The sequence below is a fragment of the Ornithorhynchus anatinus genome, chromosome 2, assembly GCF_004115215.2.
Source record: "Ornithorhynchus anatinus isolate Pmale09 chromosome 2, mOrnAna1.pri.v4, whole genome shotgun sequence".
Lineage (NCBI taxonomy): Eukaryota > Metazoa > Chordata > Mammalia > Monotremata > Ornithorhynchidae > Ornithorhynchus > Ornithorhynchus anatinus.
In genome coordinates, this window is record NC_041729.1 from 26,648,341 (window position 1) to 26,670,943 (window position 22,603).

Here is a 22,603-nt window from a genome sequence, read left to right on the forward strand (position 1 = left end):
GAAGAACAGAGGGAAAAAAAGGGTGACGCAGAAGGGGAGAAGAAGAACGGGGACTTAGGGAAGGCCTCTCAGAGGAGATATGCCTTCAATAAGGCTTTGAAGGCGGGGAGAGTAATTGTCTGTCGGATTTGAGGAGGGAGGGTGTTCCAGGCCAGAGGCAGAATTTGGGCAAGGGGTTGGTAGTGAGACAGATGAGATTGTGGCACAGTGAGAAGGTTAGCACTAGAGGAGTGAAGTGTGCTGGCTGGTTCGTAGTAGGAGAGTACTGAGGTGAGCTAGGAGGGGGCAAGGTGTTTCTGTCCTGGCAAAGAGAGGCAAGTCCACCTTGACATCTGAAGCCGGCGGAGGGGTGGGGTGAAGATACCAGGGCAGAAAGGTGGGTGGAGATTGGTGCTTCCTTGCCTGGCTCTTCACCTGACTCTAGTGGCTTCACTTTGTTTGCTCGGGAGCTGAAATTCAAACCATATAAGGAGGGTGTGGGTCATGGTTGGGGATAAAAGGGCCTGCGATCCTCTGAAGTTACCTCAGGCTTGAAGGATTCCAGGGAAGCAGAAGGAGGGAAGACCAGAGGAAGGGTGAGGAATCTGGCTCTTATCTCATAGGAGATACTGACTCGTTCGATTTGGGGAGAATTCAAGCTAAGTCACCTCTTCCCCTTTCCTTTCTTTTTACGCTGCTATTCTTTCTCCGCACAGAATGCTGACCGTCGGACTCCTTGTCCTGCTCTGGGCCTTGGCCTCAGCTGATGCTTGTAAGTGAGGTTCTGGGGTCGGGAGGTCATGTGTTTGAGTTGAGCCCTTGAGAAAGAGAGCACAGTTTGGGGGACAGGGAGCTGGCTTTGTAGGAAGAAGGAGAGGAGAGGCTGGGAGGAAGTAAAACCTACTTCTCTGGGTGGGTACCACGGATGAAGGGAAGTGATGGGGAAGGTGGGAGGAGGGAAGATTCCTCTCATCTCACTGATTACTTCCGCTTCAGTTCAGAACCGGGCTTCCTCATTCATTGGGGACTATGGAGGCACAGGTGGGAAGCACTTCTCCCATTCAGGATACCAATTGGAAGGACCCATAACTGCCATCCGTCTACGTGTCAACAGAAACTACATCGTGGGGTGAGGATGTCGGAAATTGGTGAAGGGTCTCCTGCAGTTCCAACCTCATTCAGTTGACCGTAACCAATCTCTCTGTTTCTTGTCATGATGTGTGATGTTTCAATCTTTCCGGTCCAGAAGTGACATTCTTTTATTGAGTTATTCTCGGGTTTGTTTGCTATGCTAGAGATGCGCAGAGTCCTGCCCTCAAGGAGTATATAGTTTCAAAAGGGAGACGGGACAAACACGAATCAGTATAAATATGTACAAAAAGATATAAGATATTCAAGAAGTAGGGGAAGGGGGTGAGTAGGGGTTCACGTTATGTGGGTGGAGCTGATGGAGGCATGGGGATGACTGGTTGGAAAGTCTCAGCTGTCCCCATCTATAAACTCTGGGCTTGCTGGTTGTTTTTCTTATTCCGGTACTTGTTAAGCACTTATTAGGTGCCAGGCACTGTATTAAGCACTGGGGTAGACACAAATCAATCTGATTGGACACAGTCCCTGTCCCACATGGGGCTCACAGACTTAATCCACATTTTACAGTTGAGGTGACGGTGGCACGGAGGAGTGAAGTGACTGGCCCAAGGTCACACGCTGCTTGTCCTTTCATTGACTGGCTCTCCCTCCCCGTCCATACAGGCTCCAGGTACGCTATGGCAAGGTGTGGAGCGATTTCGAGGGGGGCAGTTCTGGTAACCTGGAGGAAATCTTCCTGCACCCAGGAGAGTCTGTGATCCAGGTGTTAGGAAAATACAAGTACTACCTCAACAAGCTGACCTTCGTGATGGGCAAGGGGCGCTTCCTGTCTTTTGGCCACGACTCTGGCACTGGCTTCACCGCTGCCCCTCTGCACCCCAACTCTGTGCTCCGCTTCATAAGCGGACGCTCTGGGTCCTTAATCGATGCCATTGGTCTGCACTGGAGCACTGACAACGCCAAGCGCTGAAGCAGCTACTGGCTAGTCAAGACCCTGCCCTCTCCTGGCTTCTTCCTCTCTCCTTCCCCTGAGGACCAGGAAGAAATCAGTACAATAAAGGAAATTTGTGAAGACAAGGAATGCATATCTGCAGATTCTCTGTTACCTTGAGCGGGTCTCTGCCGTCTGTATTTTTTTATGGTATTTGTTAGGCACTTACTATGTGCCAGGCACTGTTCTAAGCCCTGGGTTAGATGCAGATTTTTCAGGTTGGACGCAGTCCCTCTCCCACAGAGCTCACAGTCTTTATCCCCATTTTTTCAGATGAGGAAACTGAGGCCCAGGAAAGTTAAGTGACTTGCCAAGGTCACACAACAGACATATGGCAGAGCCAGGAGTAGAACCCAGGTCCTTCTGACTCCCAGGCCTGTTCTTTATCCACTGTCCCCTCAATCTCAACCCACTCCAGCCCTCCGCTCCCACTATACCTCCCCCACCCCCACCCCCTCGCACCCAACCCCCTCCCCATCCCTTGTGCCATCCCCACCCCTCCATCCCTGTCATCCTGCCCTAGTGCCACCCCTCATCCCCCTCCTCCTGCGCCGGCCCCCTTCAACTCACTCCCATCCAATACCTCCCCACCCCTCATGCCATCCCCCTTCCCACAACTCATCCCACAGCCTCAACCAAGTGCAGCTTGTTTAACCCCTCTCCATCAAGGGGAAGCTTCTCTTCATCCTTGACCTGTTCCTGACCCAGTCACTCCTCCTCCTCCTCGCCATCACTGAAATCTGGCTCACCCCAGATGACATGGTCTCTCTAAAGGGGGCCTCATCTTCACCCATTCTCTCAGATTCACTGGGAAAAGAGGAGGTGTTGGCTTCCTTCTCAAGTCCCAATGCCACTTTCACACCATTCCACCACCTCAGCCCTTTCTTTCCCTTCCTTCAAAGCCTATATCATCCACCTCTACCACCCATTCCAGATTCTAGTAATGGTCATCTACCACTCCCCAGGTCCCACCTCCAACATTTTTTAACCATTTTTGATCCCTTTCTCACATTCCTTTTCTCTTTCTCCATCCCTACATTGCTCCTCAGGGACTTCAATATCCACATAGATGTTCCAGATGACCATTGCGCTGCCCACTTTCTATCACTTCTCAACTCCACTGATCTGCTCCACCCCACCTCACCCACTCACCAACTTGGACACGCACTCGATCTCATCATCTCTAGCCACTGCACAATCTCTACCCTCACCAATTCTGAAATCCCTCCGTGTGCTCACAACCTCCTAACCTGTCTTCTCTCCCACATACCTCCTCCCTGCAAATCTGGGCTAGTCCCCAAAAGAGACCTCCAGATTTTTGACCCCAACCAATTTTCTCATCACATCATGACCCATTTAGCCTCCATACACAGATTTCCTTCCCCTGATGACCAAATTGATGCTCTCAACACTACCCTTTCTACTGAACTCAACTCACTCGCTCTCCTATCCCTTCGCTGATCTCGTATCACTAGCCCACAGCCCTGGATCACCTGCACAGTCTGCCTCCTTCACTCCTGTGTATGAGCCACAGAGCCCTCATGGTGGAATCAAATATCAGGCTGCCTTTGTCCACTTCAAGTTTATGCCCCGTGCTTTAACTTTGTCCTCTCCTCTGCCCAGGCAAAGTTTATTTCTCCAACCTTATGGACACCCATGCCCATTGCCCTCACCAGTTGTTCCAGACACTTAACTCCCTTCTCAGGCCCCTAGTCCCCTCACCTTCCGTATCCTTTGCACCCAGTGACCTGGCATCTACTTTATGAGAAAGTGATACTATCAGACATGATCTCCTTAAAATCTCCCCTGCTTCTCCCTAGGCCCTCCCCCTTCCTGCCTCTTCTTCAACTCTCCCATCTTTCCCAGCAGTATCTCTAGAGGAGATCTCCTGCCTTCTCTCAAAATCCACCCCCTCCACCTGCACATCTGACCCTATTCCTTCAAACCTTATTAAAACACTTGCCCCCTCCCTTCCCCCTCCCTCCCTTCAACTATTCACTCTCCAATGGCTTCTTCCCCAGTGCTTTCAAACATGCTCATGTCTCCCCTAACTAAAAAAGCCCTCTCTTGACCCCAATGGGTCCTTCCAGCTATCGTCCCATTTTCCTCCTACCATTCCACTCCAAACTCCTTGAGCATGTTGTCTACACCCACTGTCTCAAGTTCCCCTCCTCCAATTCTATTTTGACTCCCTCCCATCTGGCTACTGTCCTCATTCATGCCCCAGAAACCACCTTTTCAAAGGTCACCAATGATCTCCTGGCAAAATCCAGTGGCCTCTACTCCATCCAAATCCTCCTCAAACTCTCAGCTGCCTTCAACACTGTCAACCACCCTCTTCTCCTGAAAACATTATCCAACTTTGGCTTTATGTTCACTGTCCTCTCCTGGTTCTCCTCCTATCTCTTTGGCTGCTCAATCTCAGTCTCCTTCTCAGACTCCTTCTCTGTCTCCCACCCCTTACCTGTGGGTATCCCTCAAGGTTCAGGTCTAGTCCCCTTCTATTCTCCATCTACACCAACTTCCTTGGAGAACTCATTTGCTCATATGGCTTCAACTACTACCTCTTGTTCAGATGATACACAAATCTACATCTACAACCCTAATTGCTCTCTACAGTCTCACATTTCCTGTTGCCTTCAAGAAATCTCTACTTAGTTGTTGCACTGTAACTTCAAACTAAAATGTCTAAAACAGAACTCTTCTCACCCAAACCCTGTCCTCCCCTTGACTTCCCTATCTCATTAGATGGCACCACCATCCTTCCTGTCTGACAAGCAATATCCTTGACTCCTTTCATTCAACCCACATATTCAATCCATCACTAAATCCTGCCCGTTCCACTTTCACAATACCACTAAAATCCATCTTTTCCTCTCCAACCAAATTGCTACCCAGTTAATCCAGCCACTTATTCTATCCCACCTTGATTCTGTATCAGCCTCCTTGCTAACCTCCCTACCTCCTGTCTCTCCCTTCTCCAGTACATACTTCACCCTATTGCCTGGATCATTTTTCTACAGAAACGTTCAGGCCAAGTTTTCCCATTCTCAAGGAACTCCAGTAGTTGCCCAACCACCTCTGGATCAAACAGAAACTCCTCACCACTGGCTTTAGAGCACTCAGTCATCTCGCCCCCTCCTATCTCACCCCGTTTCTCTCCTACTACAACCCAACCCACACACTTTGCCCCTCTAAGCCCACCTTCTCACTGTGTTTCAGTCTCACCTATCTCACCCTTTGCCCACGTCCTGTCCCCCCTCCTCAAATTCGACAATTACTCTCCCTACCTTCAAAGCAGTTTTGAAGGCACATCTCCTCCAAGAGGCCTTCCCTGACTGAACTCTCCTTTCCTCTTCTCCCTCTGCCTTCTGCATCACCCTGATTTGCTCCCTTCATTCATTCCCCCCTCCCAGCCCCACAAAAACCTCTGTCCATATCTGTAATTTATTTATTGATATTAATGTCTATCGCCCCCTCTAGACTGTAAGCTTGCTGTGGGCAGGGAATGTGTCTGTTCTATTGTTCAATTGTAATAATAATAATGATGGCATTTGTTAAACGCTTACTACGTGCCAAGCACTGTTTTAAGCACTGCGGTAGATACAAGGTAATCAGGTTATCCCACGGGGGGCTCACAGTCTTAATCCCCACTTTACAGATGAGGTAACTGAGGCACAGAGAAGTTAAGTGACTTACCCAAAGTCACACAGCTGACAAGTGACGGAGCCAGGATCGGAACCCATGACCTCCGACTCCCAAGCCCATGCTCTTTCCACTAAGCCACGCTGCTCCTACTCTCCCCAGCACTTAGTACAGTATTCTGCGCACAGTATGCACTCAATAAATACGATTGTTGACTGACTAGACCATGTTGCTTCTCTGTATAAGCTTGTATAGGTTTCTCTCTCCCTCTCTCTTTCTCTTTCTCTCTCTCTCTTTCTTTCTCCTTCCATGTCTCTAGGGGAAAAGTGAAGAGAGGGTCTGGTAAAATGTACTTTATTTCTGTATCTGATCAAGAAAGGCACAGCCTCCTGGGGTTAGGGACAAGCTGTTCTCCAAAGGCCATGGTGGGGAAGTATTTACCAACTTGGAATGACCTTAGGTTGGGACCAGGTTGCCGTGTTTCCAGAAAGGAAGTGAAGGTGTGGGGCTCCCCTCCGAGAGCACAGATGCCCACGTCCCCGGCCCTTTCTGTTCCCTGAAGCTGGGACATGGTTTCTCTGAGGGAACTCACCGTTGGTCCGCCAGTCCTGGTTCTTCTCCAAAAGCTGCGTCTCTGTCTTTGGCTTCTCCCCAGCCTCCACTGTCCTCTCATTACCCAGCTGTCCCTAATCCCAGCTCCATTCCTGCCAATGACCACCCCCCCCCAGCCAGGATCCACGAATCTTGTCTATCCAGGCTCTGGCTCCCTGCCAGCCCTCTTGATCCGATGGGATCTCCTTTCTATCCCTGGCTCTTCTCTCCTCTTAGAACGCAAATCCCGCCCCTGAGCACCAGGCCTCAAGGGAGGAACTTCACAGCTGCCAAAGACATATGGAGCTGGAGCACCATAATTAATGAGGATCAAGGATGCAAAATAGAAAACGAGAATAGACAAAGCTTTTGTTTTGGGAGAATTCTCAAGGCCTCAGCTCCAAGTCCCCAAAGCAAAGAAAATGCCACAAAATTGGAACATTAATTTCTTTGGATCTACCCTGGAGCAATTAAAAAAAACGGAAGGCCATAAACATCCACTTTGAAGTGGGTCGTACGGGGATAGATAAGCTGTCCCAGCTGTTATATTTGATGCAGAGACTTTAGATACATTTATAAGTCATCATGTCTGTAAATCATCATGCCACAATCGGCTTCCTCCAATGACTGGACTACAATTTTGCTAAATGGACAAATAAACCCAGCCCAAACTTGACTCTGATAAATTTAGCACAACCTAATCTAATCAGTCCATCAATCGATGGTATTTATTCAATGCCTACTTGGGCAGAACACTGCATTAAGCACTTGGAAGAGTACAATATAACAATAAACAGATACCAACCTTGCCCACAGTGAGCTTACAGTCGAGAGGGGGAATGTAGCCGATCTAACCCATAGTTTCAACACTCCTGGGTGGGTTGGCAATGTTAGGACTCTGTGTCAGTGCATCCCTAAGCAGCTCCCTGGGGTCCCAATGGGATCCAACCACTACACTCACTCAGGGAACACTTTGGTCATCATCGTTATCATCAACGCTAGCTTTTGGGGGTTTATTGAGGGAGAGTATAGTACGACGGACAAGTTCCCTGCCCACAGTGAGCTTACAGTCTAGAGGAAGAGCTCATCCTCTGTGAATCTTAGCCAAGTTAGTTATTGTAGTCGTTGCTTTCTTCCTCTAGTACCCTTTATATGTTTTCGTTTCTGTCATTTTTTTTTTTTGTGGGTCTTTGTGCTTGCTGGTCTCTCCCATTTGACAGTAAACTCCTCCAGGGCAGGGATGGGATCTGCTTCTTCCTCCAGAGCTCCCCACAGTTCTATTTATTCATTCAATTGTATTTAGTGAGTGCTTACTGTGTGCAGAGCAGTACTAAGGGCTTGGAAAGTACAGTTCAGCAATAATACCGCAAATGCCTGGAGTGACTGAATCCCTTGGGATTATTAAAAATAATAATAATAATTGTGGTATTTGCTTAGTACTTACTATCTTCCAGGCACTGCACTAAGCGCTGGAGCAGATACAAGCAAATTGAGTTGGACACAGTCCCTGTCCCACAGGGTGGTTCACAGTCTCGATCCCCATTTTATAGATGAAGAAACTGAGGTACTGAGAAGTAAAGTGACTCACCTGAGTTCACACAGCAGACAAGTGGCAGAGCCAGGATTAGAAACCATTATTATTACTATTAAACAAGGGGGCTTCTTGGAGGAGGTGGGTCTCTAGGGAGGCTCTGAAGGGGAGAGAATGACCTGGCAGAAAGGAGGGAGGAGAACTTTCTAACTGGAGAGAATGACATTGACGATATACTCAGAGGATGGAGAATGGATGAGGAGAACAAGTAGGTCGGCTTAGCTGGAAGGCAGAGCAGGAGTAAGTAACAGGAGATAGGGGCAGTTGGGAGAGCAGCAAGGGGTGTAGACGGAGATGGGGTGGTTGGGGGAAGCAGAAGCAGGTTGTAGCGGGAGATGAGGGTGGTGGGAGGAGCAAGGAGGGGCAGGAGAGCTGAGGAAGCAGTTATGGAGAGCCCCGAAGCCCCTGAAAGGGAGTTGTAATTTGACAGTCTTGTAAGTTCCTGAGACGGTGGAGGCCGGGACCAGACGGAGATTTGAGGGAGGGGGCAGCCACGCCGTTGGATGGGAGAAGCTGGAGGCGGGAGGGTCGGTCTCGGGGGTAAGAGGGAAAGGAGGGGTGAGCTCCCCCCTCCGTCTCCCCAGTCTCTCCCAGACTAGAGTCCCTTCCCTCCCTCAGGAGCTCCCCCCGCCACTCACAAGCCCTCTCCCAGAGACATTTCCCTCTCCCCTCCCTCCCTCTGCCTCGGCCCCTGCGGCTACTGGACACCCCCCTGGGAATGGCACATGTTCACACACACACACAAATACACACACATACGCGATCTCTTGAATTGGTACCCACACATGCAGCATGAGATTATAGATGGTGGGCAAGAATTGAGTCTCCCAGAAGTCCAGGGGCAGCTGAAGCAGTGGGATGGAAGGTTGCAGGGGTGCCCTTCAGAGGGAGGAGAATGGCTACTGAGGCAGGAGGAGGAGAAGAGGCAGTTGAGGGGAGGGAGGACAGGGGCAGGGGATGATGCAGGTGTTATCCCTGGGAGAGGGAGAGGTGGTGCCTGAAGAGAGTGACCAGGGAAGACTCATTTTCTCTTGGGATAGAACTGGGTCCCCCAAGGGAGGGAAGCAGGTGAGTCATTGGTCCCTCAGAGAGAAGGGAATTGCCACTTTCTCCTCCCTTGGATCATCTTGGGGCCCAGAGGGGCTGATAGTGAGGCTAGAGGGGAGGGACACCTGGGTCCTGGCTCAGAAGCACAACCAGGAAGGGGTTTGGAAGGGGGACAGAGAGGGAAGGGCCGAGGGGGGTGAACCCAACCCCCTCCCCCATCCCAGCATCTTCCACTCCTCTGGGCTCCATTTTCTTTCCTTCATAAGGGAAGTGGAGGCAGCAGCAAAGGCAGCCCAAATCAGAGCAGTATGGATAAGACCGGTGAGGGCCCGCTTTCTTGCCCCCACCATCCTCGGCTCCATCCTCTCTAGCCCCCTCCCCCTCTCTGCCCACCCTGAAGCAATCGATTTGGGGGTAGGTGGTTGCTGGGAGGGGAAGGGGAGGCTGTTGGCATCCTGGAAGGCAGGGGAAAGGGACAGTTTGGGAAGGGGCAGAGGTTCTGGGATCTGGGGAGAGACGAGGTTGACGAGGGAAGGAAGAGAGGCCGAGGGACAGAAGGGGCTTCTGGATTCCGGGTTTCTAAAGTCAGCGGGCTGGCGGGGGATGGGGAGAGACAGTGCTGAACTTTGCCCTGCCGTTTGTTGTCTGGGGGTTCAGGGAAGCGAAGTCCAGTCACACCGGTCTGAGTGAGCGAGTGAGGAAAGGGGCCGGGGAGGGGACCGGCCCTGTTGCCTGACATTTCTCTCCCTGCCCCTTTTCCCTGCAAGGGTGACAGCACAAATGTGGCATTTGTTCAGCACGTACTTTGGGCCTAGTGTGTTTTGGGCAGGGAACGTGTCCGCTAATTCATTCATTCATTCATTCTTATTTACTGAGTGCTTTTCTGTTGTATCGTGCTCTCCCAAGCATTCAGTACCGTGCTCTGCACGTAAATACCATTTACCATAGCACTCAGTAAATACCATTGATTGATTGACACAGATAATCAGGTTGGACACAGTCCCTATTCCAAGTGGGGCTCAAAGTCTAAGTAAGGGGAAGGTCAGGGATTGAATCCCCGTTTTACAGAGAAGGCAACAGAGGCCCAGAGAAGTGAAATGACTTGCCCAAGGTCATGCAGCAGACAAGTGGCGGAGCCTGGGATTAGCAGCCTGTCCTCCGACTCCCAGGCTCCGGTCTTTTGGCTAGGCCTCGGTGCTCCTGCCTCGGCCCCTTCTCCCTGCAAGGTGACAGCACCGGAAGGGCAGGGAGGGGGCTGGGACACCCACCAGGCCGGGGACGCCCACAGCACAGTGTACGTCCCCTTCTCCCTCTACCCCCAGCTCCAGGCCTCCACCCTGCCCTTCTGCCCCCCAACCCCAGCCTGCCCTCTTGGCAGGAGAGGAGGCGCCCAGGAGGAGAGACTGGGGTGGCCTGCTTGTCTCCTGCTGGGGACACTCCCCCCCGGGCTTTCGAGGGTGGGAAGTCAAGGCGGGGCATTGGGGGCCAAGACACTGGCTTCCAGGATACTGGGCCCTGGGGGGTGAACTGGGTTTAGCAGGAGAGCGGGGATGGAGACGGCCCTACTACCGGGTCTTGAGGCAAGGTTACATACTGTAACCGCTTAATAAAGAGAATTGAATGAGCTCAATGAGCTGAATGAGTAGTTACAGTATATAAAGCACTGTACTAAACGCAAGGGCTCGGAGGGCTCCGTGGGGGAGGCGGCCTGGGGGCGGTAATGTGCCCCAGAGGACACCAGGGGGCGCGGCGGCCTTGCCGCCAACCCCGTCCTGCCCGCCCTGCCCTGTGCTGCCCTGCGCTGCCCTGCCCTGCTCTGCCCTGCCTTGCCCACCCTGTTCGCCCTGCCCACCCTTCCCTGCTCATCCTTGCCCACCCTGCCCATCCTGCCCTGCTCTCCCTGCTCTCCCTACCCTGCCCTCTATGCTAGCCCCATTCTTCCCCTTTGCCCACCCTGCCTGCTCTGCCCGCCCTGCCCATCGCACCCCCCTATGCCGCTGTGTATCAGGCTCCGGCCTAGACCTCGCCTTGTTGCTGCCCCCGCAGACCCTAGAGTCCCTGGCCGACGCCTGGCTGCACGAGGACTGCCCCGGCTCAGACTACGCCGTCCTGGCCGCGGGAGTCGCCCCGTCCCAAGCCGCCCTCTGGGCCAAGTCCCGTGGGGTGCTGGCCGGGCAGCCGTTCTTTTCGGCCGTCTTCGCCAGGCTCGGATGCTCGGTGTCCTGGGGCCTCCCCGAGGGCTCCCCGCTGGAGCTGGTGGTCCAGGTGGCCGAGGTCCGGGGGTCCACCCACCAGCTGCTCTTCGGGGAGCCGGTGGCCCCCAACGCCCTGACCCACTGCAGCGGGGTGGCTGCGGGGTTCAGGCTGGGCCAGGCGGGTGGTTGGCACCAGGGAGACCTCGCCGGGCTTCTGCCTGGCCGAGAAGTACGGGCTCCTCGGGGCTTTGATCATGCTGAAGGACAACCACGTGCTGGCCACCTGAGGCGTGGACCAGGTGCAGGCCTTAACCCTCAGCCTCCTAGCCCCAGCCCACTCTATTAGTGATATTTACTGTGTGCTTACAGTGTGCAGAATACTATTCTATGCACTTAGAAGAGTATAAATGGAGAAAGTTGGTAGACACATTCCCTGTCTACAAAGAGCATACAGTCTAGTGGTGCTTCTCTCCCCCGCACCGGACCCTGTCCTCACCTCCTCCCACATCCTATGCACACTGGGCCGTCAGCCTCCAAAACCCGGCTGGCCTCCTGCCCCTTCCGAACTCCAGTAGGCCCCAGTCTTCAACCCGATTCCAGTCCAACCCCAACTCTCTCTCCATCCCCAACCGGAGGTGGGATCCCGGGCCCCCATCCAATACCATCTCCATGGCCGAGCCAGCCCCGACTCCGACTGCCACTGTGGCTGGAGCTCAGGGCCCGTCCTCCCTCCCGGGCCCATCCTTGGCCCCATCCTGGCCCCTCCCCAGCCAGTGCTCATCTGGGGGCGGGGGAAACCGGTTCTCTATCCTCATGTTTTACTGTGGATTTTTCTAAATTGTAGAATTTCCCCTTTTTCTTGCTCTTTTGATTATGTTCCCAGAGTTCCATGTGCCTGACCTCCCCTTCTGAAGCTGTGAACCATTTGAAGGGCGGGGGATCCTATCTTCACCGATTTTTTTTTCCCGGTCATTCCCCTGGCCCTTACTTCAGTGCTGTGCACTTTGAGAATGCTCGATGAAAGTTGGAATTGAAAATAATAATAATAATAACAATATCGAGTCTTTCCTCCAACATGGAGTCTTTTCCTCCTTTCCTCAGGGCTCTTCTCACATTTCGCATCCTCACCTGCTCCAACGAGCCGGTTTCATACCAAACCAGATGAGAGCAAAGCACAATTAGTAGGTTAGGCTTGAGAGGAACAAGGAATGTGTCCCGGTGTGTCGCTAGAGAGGAGAGTGGATGAGTCGGAGGGAGAGAGCTGTTTGAGTACCTTAAAGTCAATGGAAGGGGGTTCTATTTGATGTGGAGAGAAGTGGGCAACCACTGGAGGCTTTTGAGGAGTAGGGAGACATATGAAGAACTCAGGCCCAGCTCTCCCAGAATCTAGAACCCTCTAGCCCCTTCTCTCTGCCCCAGTGGTGGATTTCCAAATCAACTGGTCTCTGAAAAGCTGACGTGGCTTGAGGAGCAATTAGGGGCTTCAGAAGTGATTGTCAGGGGGAAAGGGCTTCAGAAGTAACTGTCAGGGGAAAGTGCTGGTAACAGTATGGGAGCAGTGTGGCTCAGTGGAAAGAGCCCAGGCTTGGGAATCAGAGGTCATGAGCCCTGGTCTGCCACTTGTTAACTGTGTGACTGTGGGCAAGTCACTTAACTTCTCTGTGCCTCAGTTACCTCATCTGTAAAATGGCGATTAACTGTGAGCCTCGCGTGGGACAACCTGATTACCCTGTATCTACCCCAGCGCTTAGAACAGTGCTGTGCACATAGTAAGTGCTTAACAAATACCAACATTATTATTATTAGCTGAGGGCTCTGGCCTCTTCCCTTCCTTCGTTGGTTTAAATAATTTTAGTTTATTTGTGTCTTTGACTATCACCAATTACAGTTGGAAAATACCTCAGTAATAATAAGAACAACAATGTTTGTTTTTTTTAAGTACTAACTAGTGACAAGCACTGTACTAAGCAGTGGGGTAGATACAAGATAATCAGGTTAGGCACAGTCCCAGACCCACACCGGATTCACAGTCCACAATCTGAGCTTGGGCTCGTGGCTTTTATTGCTAGAGCAATGGGTCTCCCCCTGTTGCCCCTGCCCCTCAACAAGCCACCCCTGGGGGCTCACAGCAGAGGGGAGGCAGCTCCCATGGGAGGAACGCTGACCTGATTCTCGGCCCAGTCCCTGGGTGGCTGATTGGGATCCTGCTCCCAACCTGCTTTGAGTCCAGAGCCCGTGGTTTCCCAAAAATTTTTGCTCCAGCCCCAGATAAGTCAGTCATCCCGATGGTTGTGATCCTTTGACTCGGGTCAGGGGGTCTTCCTCCTGTCCTCCCCAAGGGGTCTGTTTTGCTCGCCACCACCTTCAAGTCCAAGTCCCGCTCCTCTGCAAATCCTCTCTCCATCTTTGGGCCGGACCAGGTGGGGTCCAGGCCTCGTCAGGGTTTTGGAGGTCTGAGGGCCAGGTCCCAGGGGAGGGTGGAAGGAGACAGGGCATCTCCCAGCTCCAGGGCTCAGGGTCCCCCTCCCCGCCCTTCCCGTCTCCAGAAGGCCAAGATCTGCTCCAGGGTCACCCGGGGCTGCAGGCCCCACTCGGGCTCGAGGCTCCCGGGCTCGGGGCTCTCCCAGAATGGGCTGGGCTGCCTGCCCCAGCCTCCCCCAGACCCCAGGGCCCCCGGCTCTCCCCAGCTCATCAGACGCCCCTCCGGGGGCCTCTCCTCCCAGTGGGGCTGCATCCAGAAGGTGCTGGCCGGAGGCCTGGGAAGCCGGGCAGGGGGTGGCGGGGAGGGCGACCCCCCAGGCCTGGGGCCCGGCTCCACAGACAGGACGCGGCCGCTGAAGGAAGAGATCGGGGGCGGCAGGGCGGACACCTGGGCCTCGGTGGGCCAGGGGGCTGGCGGCATGGACGCCAGAGCCGGGGGGTCCTGGAGGCGCCGGGGTCCTGGCTTCTGAGCAGGGGCACGGTAGCCCCGTACCAGTCCTCCGAGCGCTGGCGGGCCGTCCCGGAGGGCTCGATCCACAGCTCGCCACCCAGGCCCCAGACCCAGCCCGCCGAGCGTGTGCTCCCGGGGGCGGCGGAGGAGGCCGAGGCGGCGGAGGAGGCAGAGGCCTCACAGCCCAGGGAGCGGCGGAAGAGGCATTCAGCCAGCACGGCCGTGCTCAGCAGGAAGAAGGCGGCCACCGAGCCCAGGGCCAGCATGATGGGGTTGCAGGGGCCGCAAGAAAGTGGGGCGAGGGGCGGCAGCGGCGTGGGGGTCCCCAGATCGAGGGAGACCGGCAACGGGGCCATTGGGACCTGTCAAGAGACAGAGATACAGAGAGAGAGAGAGAGAGATGGGGACAAAGAGAAAGACAGAGGAAGAGAACTCTGCAGGGAAGTCCAAGGACTCTCCCCCTCCTCCCTGCGCTCTCCCACTCTGACCCCACTGCCCTCCCCAGAACCAAAGGCCTGGGCCTGGGCCTGGGCCTGGAAGCACAGGCCTGGAATCAGAAGGACCTGGCCTCTAATCCCAGATCCATCACTAGTCTGCTGGGTGACTTTGAGCAAGTCACTTAACTTCTCTGCTCCTCAGTTACCTCATCTGTAAAATGGGGATTAAAGATGTGAGCCCCATGTGGGACATAGACTGTGTCCAAGCTGATTAGCTTGTATCTACCCCAGGGCTTAGTACAGCACCTAGCACATGGTAAGTGCTTAACAAATACTAATTTAAAAAATGGGCCATAGTCCTCAGTTCACAAAGGGGCAGGGCCAGGGACTGGCCTCTTCCCGGACTATTCCTCTTCTCTGGATCATCCCTTCCTCTCACACCAGGCAAAAATGTCCGGGGGCAGAGAACTAAATTTACTTTCCCAGCCACCCACCCCACACTCCTCCCCTCCCCATCAATTCCCCTACTCATCCCTCTGCCCAACACCCACCTCCAAACACATTTCCGCTGCCTCTCTGCCTTCGGCTCTACCTTTCCATCTGTCTTCTTCCTGCTGCAACTGTTTCTAAAACTGGGTCTCTACATCTGATTCTCTCTTTGTTTCACCAGTAGCATTTAGTGAGCACCTATTCTGTGCTGTATTAAGCTCTTGGGAGAGGGCAAAGGAATTAGAAGACACTATCCCTGTTCTCATGGAGCTTAGTCTTTGCTTCTGAGTCATCTCCTCTCAGAGTCTCTCCTTTCTCCTTTGAAGCCTAGGCTTCATCCCCTCAGTGTTCCTCGTCCATCAGGAACTCACTGAGGTTGTGGAGACCCCAGCAATTCCTGTAGGTTCTCACTCCTAGGACAAAGCTCAAATCCCACTTGGTCCTTGTCCTTCTTTCTGTTGCTACACCCCATTCCCAACTCCCTCTCCTCGTTACTCTACCACTCAGCCGAGTGCCAACAGAGAGCACTGTGGGAAGAAGCGATAGGAGGCATTAGGGTAGAGGGTTGGTTATAGGGTGAAGCACAGTTCACGGCTTCCATTAGCAGTGTCCCACCTCCAGTCCACTGGGAGCGGCAGCAGCAGAGTGGGTGCAGAAAGAAGTTTTCGTCTCAGGAGCCAAAACTCTTTGGGGTCCCCCCGAACCCCCATGAGCCTGTCTCTCCTTGCCTCTCTGTCTCTCTGGGTCTCTCTCTGTCTCTGACTCTCTCTCTCTTTCTCTGTCTCATTCTTCCTCCCCCGAGTCTCTCTAGCCCACCAAGACTTCTCACCTTTATCTCTTCACGGCCAACCGATGGTCCCTGACCCTTTTTATGTGGCAAAGACTCTCTTCAGTGGATGCTGGGAGTGTCCTGGGCGGGGTATCCAGGAGAAGGCATAAATAAGGCCGAAATTAAGGGGTGGGGGGAGTACCTGTTGATGGGTGGCTGCGCCCCAACTGTCTTGTCCCCCACGTCTTGCCAGGGAAAGAAGGGTGGATGTGGTCACAGTAGTGACAAGTCATTTCCTGAGGTAAGAGAAGGCAGGAAGTGGAAGCAGCTCTCCCTTGTCCCCTTGTCTTTACCCAAGAGCCTTCTCCCCTGTGTCACCCTTTCTCCCTTTGGTCCTCCAAACCTTTGCCCCAAAGAACCCTCTCCCCTTTCTAATTTCCTGGGATGTAGGAGTTTCCTCCCTTGCCGACTGTTCACTAGAGAGGGAGAGTTAGTTTCCTGGTGACATTTCACTTCTCCTAAGTACAGAAGGAAAACGGAAAACAAGGTAGAGAGAACATTACCTGTACGGGGATGAGTCCCAGAGGATGATAAAAACCTTCTGCCCTAAATTTTCCTCAGAGTTCTCCTGGGGCCCTAAATGTCCATATAAGTGGCATTTCTTCTCATTCACCCTGTTTTCTCAGGATGAATCATTCAGTAACATTTATGGATGCCTACTGTGAAAAGAGCACTGTACTAAAATCTTGGGAGAATACAGTAGGCATAAGGCAAGTTCTCAGCTCTCAGGAAGCTTACACTTATGGATACCTGTGAAAAGAGCACTGTAGTAAATGCTTGGAAGAATACAATAAGCATAAGGCAAGTTCTCAGCTCTCAGAAAGCTTACAAACCTAATGGAAGAGACAGGCACACATAAATAAATCATTTACAAATCCTGAGAAGAGGAGGAGGAGGAGGAGGTGGAGGAGGAGGAAAAACTAAGCTTCTCTTGATAATAGAGTATGAATGGATGAATAAATCAGTAGAGCACTTTATATAGATCTATATATACATAAATGCTACAGACAAGCCAGGGTCAGTGGGGTTGTTGGTATGACATGAATTGGGGTGCTGTGAATTATTCTGGCAGGAAGTGGGGTTTCAGAAAGGATTGAAATTGTGGTCCCCTGAGGTCTGGCATATTTGAAAGGGGAGGAAGTTACAAGCTGAGGCAACTGTGTGGGAGGAAAGGGTCTCGGTCCTAGCCCAAACCCATGTGTGGCTTCAGTGGGTCCAGGAGACCTGAGGTGATCATGATGCCTGGACACAGAAACTGCTAACTGCACCCTCAGTGAAGGCTACTAGGGAATGGTCTCCCTTTCTACTCATCTAGTCATTTATTTATGATGTTTACTAAGTGCTGGCAAAGCACAGAACACTATTCTAAGCGTTGGGTACTAAGATGTTGATGCAGATGTAGTTCCAGACCCTGAAGGGGCCCCACATCTACAAGTTTTGTCAGCCAATCATATTTATTGAGTGCTTACTGACTGCATAGCACCGTACTAAACACTTGGGCGAGTAGTACAAAATAACAATAAACAGATACATCGCCCACCCATAATGAGTTTACTATCTAGAGGGAACTTACAAGTTTAGGGGAGGACAGACCTAAAGAGAAAGAAATATTATGTAAATTTAGCTACAATAACAATTCAATAGTTACAAAAGTAGCTGTAATTCCTGCAGGGAGGGAATATTCCTAAGAAACACTGTCGTCTAGAGGAAGAATTGTGGGTCTGGACATCGGGAAGACCTGATTTCAAATCCCTGCTCTGCAGGCCACTTAACTTTTCTGTGCCTCGGTTTTCTCATCTGTAAAATGGGGATTCAATACCTATCCTCCTTCCTACTTGGGCTGTGAGCCCCATGTGGGTCGGGGACTGTGTCCAAGCTGATTTGTTTGTATCCACCCCAGCACTTAGTACAGTGCTTGGCACATAATAAGTGCTTTAACAAATACCACAATTATTAATATCATCATTATTGGCCATCTTCTCTGGAACCATCAGGACCAGAGCAGCCCTCTGGTCAACTGGTCAAACCCAAGGGACCAAGCAAGAGGCTGCAGGGAGCTAAGGGATATTTACTTCTCTACCTCCAGCTTCTTGTTGGACAACTGCCCAACAACCACACCAGGTTTCCTAATCAATTCCCTTGTCTGCTGGGGAATACTCCACCTGTTCCTAGGTTTTGGGTTCCCATCTGATCCTAAGGGCTTGACTGGTATTTATTCAGTTGGTTATATTCACAAGATAATGGAGGTGGGTGGGTCTTGGGAGGAAATAAAGAGAGCCAGAGAACCCCTGACTCAACCTTTCTTTTGGCTACCAGGTGAGCAGAAGAAGCAGGGGGAAACTTGAAGCTGTGAGTTTTGGGGAGGGCGAGGAAGTTGGGAATACCTGGATCTGTTCTGGGTAGAGTTGGAGATACTGGGTTTGATCTATGCAAAGACAAGGGGGCCTGCTCCGATTTGGAGAGGGTGGCGGCACATTATCCTTTTACCCTCTTCTTTCCTTTTCTTTTATACTATTCTTTCTCCTCCAGAATGCTGACCATCGGACTCCTTGCCCTGCTCTGCGCCTCGGCCTCGGCCAATTCTAGTAAGTGAGATCCCGGAGTCTGGATGTCTGTTTTACGAGGGCGAGGGGACCAGGGAACTGGAGAGCCAATTCCCAAGTTCTGGGAGGAGAGCAGGTTCCTCAAGAGGGGAAAGAGCTGGAGGTGGAAGGGAGGAAAATCTGACTCTTTGGGGAGGGAACAGAGGGGCGAATTTTTCCCATCTCACTGACTCCTTCCTCTGCAGTTCAGGCCAAGACCTCCTCCTACAGCGGGGAGTACGGGGGCGGTGGAGGCCAGCGCTTCTCCCACTCAGGAAACCAGCTGGATGGCCCCATCACGGCCATCCGCCTCCGTGTCAACAAATACTACATTGTGGGGTGAGGATGAAGGGAGGAACCTGGGGGGTGGGGGGAGAGGGGCAGTGTCAAGGAAGGAACTCCTCCAGCTATCAACTTGTCCTACAGGTAATCTCTTTCTCTCCTTGTGAGGAGGGGTCAAGCCTACCAACTCTGTGGTACTTCCCCAAGCACTTAGAAAAGTGCTCTGTACACAGAAAGTGCTCAGTAAATACCAACCACTGACTAGTTAATGAACTGCAAGGGCTTGACTAATGGGAAGGGATTTCTGCCTGATTTTTGAAGGCTTCAGCCTCTCTAGTCAGCACTCTACACGATAATGTGATTTGGGGCATTTAGTATTTGCCCCACCCTCAGCCTCACAGGATTTACATACATACCTATAAATTATATGTTTATATTAATGTCTGTCTTCTCCCCTTCTTGACTGTAAGATCACTGTGGGAAGGGGATGTATCAACTCTGTTGTATTAAACTCTCCCAAGTGCTTTGAACAGCACAGTAAGAGTGCATTCCAAGCGCTTACTACAGTGCTCTGCACATAATAAGTGCTCAATAAATACTATTGAATGAATAAGTGCTCAGTAAATACCAATGATGATGATAATAATAGAGAAGCAGTGTTGCCTAGGGGAAAGAACATAGGCCTGGGAGTCTGAGGGAGTCTGGGTTCTAATCCCAGCTCCACCCCTTGTCTCTGTGTGACTCTGGGCAAGTCATTTAACTTCTTGGTGCCTCTGTTACCTCATCTGTAAAAATGGGGTTAAAGATTGAGCCCTAGGTGGGAAAGGGACTGTGAACAAACTGATTTATCTCATATATGCCCCAGAGTTTAGTACTGTACCTGGCACATAGTAAGAACTTAACGAATATCATAAAAAAGTGATAATTGTGTTAAATATTTACTATTCATCAAGCACCAGTGTACATATATGTATCATCCGAACATACACAGCCTCTTTCCCACAAGGCACTCATAGTCTAAGAGGTTAGGAGACCAGGGATTTAGTCCCCATCTTCCAAAAACTGAGGAAACTGAGGCACAAATAAGTGACTTGCCCAAGTTTATACAGCAGGAGGCTGGCAGAGTGGGGATTAATCCTGTGATCATTATTAAATACATATATTCACTGAGTTCTCAGGAGTTACAGATACTATACTCGAAAATAGCACCCCCAGTTTTTTTAATAGTATTTTGTTAATCACTTACTTTGTGTTGAGCACTGTTTAGCACTAGAGTAGATTAGGCACAGTTCCCATCCCCCCATGGGACTCCAGGATATTGAATCCCCATTTTACAGATGGGGAAACCGAGGCACCCAAAAATTAAGTGATTCACCCTAGGTCTCAAACAAGACAAGTGGCATAGCCGGGACTCGAACCCAGGTCATCCTACTCCCAGGCTGCTCATCTTCTAACAAATGAGATAAGACAGAGATGAGTCGGTATCCATTCAGTAGGACCAGTATTTTCAAGAAGGAGGTGAAGGGGGGTGTGTAGGGGCCAAGCTATTGGGTAGATCTGATGCAGGCACGGGAATCACTGGTTGGAAAGTCTCAGCTGGTCCCGTTGATAAACTCTCAGCCTGCTGGTTGCTGTTTTTATGGTATTTGTCAAGCACTTACTATGAGCCGGGAACTCTACCGAATGCTGGGATTGATCTAAGTTAATCAGATTGGACACAGTCTGTGTCCCATATGGAGCTCAGACTTGTTCCCCCTTTTCAGATGAAGTAACTGAGGTACAAAGAAGCGAGGTGACTGGCCCAAGGTCACACGTCCGGTTGTCCTTTCATTGAATGGTTCTCCCTCCCTGCCCCCACAGGCTCCAGGTGCGCTATGGCAGAGAGTGGAGCAATTACGTGGGGGGCAGCTCTGGCAACCTGGAGGAAATCTTCCTCCACCCGGGAGAGTCTGTGATCCAGGTGTCAGGAAAATACAAGAATTATCTGCGCAAGCTGGACTTTGTGACGGACAAGGGACGCCATTTTCCTTTCGGCACTGACACGGGCACTAGCTTCAATGCGATCCCGCTCTTCCCCAACACAGTCCTCCGCTTCTTCAGTGGTCGCTCTGCGTCGACCATAAATGCGATTGGTCTGCACTGGGACCTCTATCCCAGTGACTGAACCACCTGCTAGTCAATCACCAGCTCTGTCCTTGTTATTTCCTCCTCTCTCCTTCCCCAGGGGATCAGAGGAAATGGGCTCAATAAAGGAAATCTCTGATGTGTCAGTCTCCGTGTGTCTCTGCCTCCTTATATGCCCTTCTCTCTAAATATACATATTTGTATCTCTCTCTCTTATTCTCTCACACAAACACTTCTACCTGTGGGGGGAAGTGAAAGATAGGCCCGAAAACAGAGTTTATTTCAGTTGCCTTATCAAGAAAGACACGGCCTCCTGGGTCTAGAAACAAGCTGTTTTCGTGAGGAAGTATTTATCCATTTTGGAATGACCCTGGGTTGGAACCAGGTTGCCATGTTTCCAGAAAGGAAGTGGTGGTGTGGGGCTCCCCTCCGAGAGCACAGATGCCCTAGTTCTGTTTTCCCTGAAGCTGGGATGTGGCTTCTCTGAGAGAACTTGCCATTTGTCCACCAGCCCTGGCTCTCCTCTGAAAAACATGTCTCAGTCTCTGGCTGCTCCCTATCCTCCGCTGGCCTCCCATTGCCTAATCCCCAATCCCAACTCCGTTCCTGCCAGTGACCCCATCCCTGCCAGAATCCATGCGTCTTGTCCACCCAGCCTCTGGTTTTTCCCAAATCCTCTCGCTCCTCTGATCCCCTGGGGAAGGAGAGAGGAGGAAATAACAGGGACAGAGCTGATGATTGACTAGCAGGTGCTGCAGTCACTGGGATAGAGGTCCCAGTGCAGACCAATCGCATTTATGGTCGACCCAGCGCAGCCACTGAAAAAGACCCCTGGCGCTTCTGCCAAGCCACTCTCCTCTCGGGACTCAAGTCCCGCCTCTGAGCCTTGGACCGCAAGGGTGGAACTTTAGGGTTGCCAAGGACATATGGAACTGGAATCCTGTGATTAATGAGGATCAAGTAGGCAAAATGGAATTTGTGAATGTACAGAGCTCTTATTTTAGTAGACTCAAGGCCTCAGACCAGAGTCCATATAAGCAAAGAAAATTCCTCAAAATTAGGACAGTAGTTTCTTTGGCTCTACTATGCAGCAATTTAAAAATGAAATAAAAAAATGTCCACAGTGAATCAAGAAACATAAGATAAATAAGCTGTCCCAGCCACCTATGGGTATTTGATGCAGAGACTTTGACATATTTTTAAGGCATTCTTCCAAGAAAAGCAGTGTGGTAAGAGCACATAGCAAGGTCACACGTCACACAACAGGCAAGTGGAAAGTATTAAAAGCCTTGACTTCTGACTCCATGGCCTGTGTCACTTAACTTTTCTGAACCTCGATTTCCTTATCTGTAAAATGTCAATAAGATACCTGTCCTCCCAGGCTTTAGACTGTGAGCCCACGTAGGACAGGGACTGTGTCCAATTTGCTTATATTTTAGCTCTCCTCTAGACTGTAAACTCATTGTGGACAGGGAATGTGTCTGCTAACTGTTGCAGTCTCCTAAGCATTTAGTACAGTGTTCTGCACATAGTAAACACTTAATAAATGCCATTGGTTAATTATTCCAGCGCTTAGTGCTGTGCTTAGAACATAGTGAGCACTTAAATAGTATTACGCCATGACTGGCTTCCTCAGAGTGCTCTGCTTTTCCACTATCTCCCAATTTTGCTTGGTGGAAGTGAGGGAATCTCTACTCCTGGGAGAGGTGAAAATATCGGGTGCAAACTATCAGCTGGGTGTTTGTATTGTCTTTTTTTTTCTTTCTTTCCAAAAAAAGGAGAAGGAAAAAGGAATCCTTC

At 51.3% G+C, this 22,603-nt stretch overlaps 3 protein-coding genes across 3 annotated transcripts; 2 read left to right on the top strand and 1 right to left on the bottom strand.

Annotated features, from left to right (window-relative positions):
• The first annotated feature begins 695 nt into the window (after positions 1–695).
• On the top strand, positions 696–2,118 carry LOC114809113 (zymogen granule membrane protein 16-like). The gene is made up of 3 exons (XM_029058115.2): positions 696–751; positions 976–1,108; positions 1,732–2,118. Exons 1-3 carry the CDS (start codon positions 697–699, stop codon positions 2,036–2,038), a joined length of 495 nt encoding a protein of 164 aa, XP_028913948.1. The 5' UTR covers position 696; the 3' UTR covers positions 2,039–2,118.
• An 11,065-nt stretch (positions 2,119–13,183) lies between these two features.
• Positions 13,184–14,417, bottom strand: LOC100084686 (transmembrane protein C16orf54-like). The gene is given in 2 exon segments (XM_029058636.2): positions 13,184–13,982; positions 13,985–14,417. Coding segments are annotated over 2 exon segments (774 nt in total). The 5' UTR covers position 14,417; the 3' UTR covers positions 13,184–13,640.
• Positions 14,418–18,345: 3,928 nt separating this feature from the next.
• Positions 18,346–20,952, top strand: ZG16 (zymogen granule protein 16). Its single transcript, XM_001510664.4, has 3 exons — positions 18,346–18,400; positions 18,604–18,736; positions 20,540–20,952. The coding sequence occupies exons 1-3, from the start codon at positions 18,346–18,348 to the stop codon at positions 20,841–20,843; spliced, it is 492 nt and encodes a 163-aa protein (XP_001510714.3). The 3' UTR covers positions 20,844–20,952.
• Positions 20,953–22,603: the final 1,651 nt, after the last annotated feature.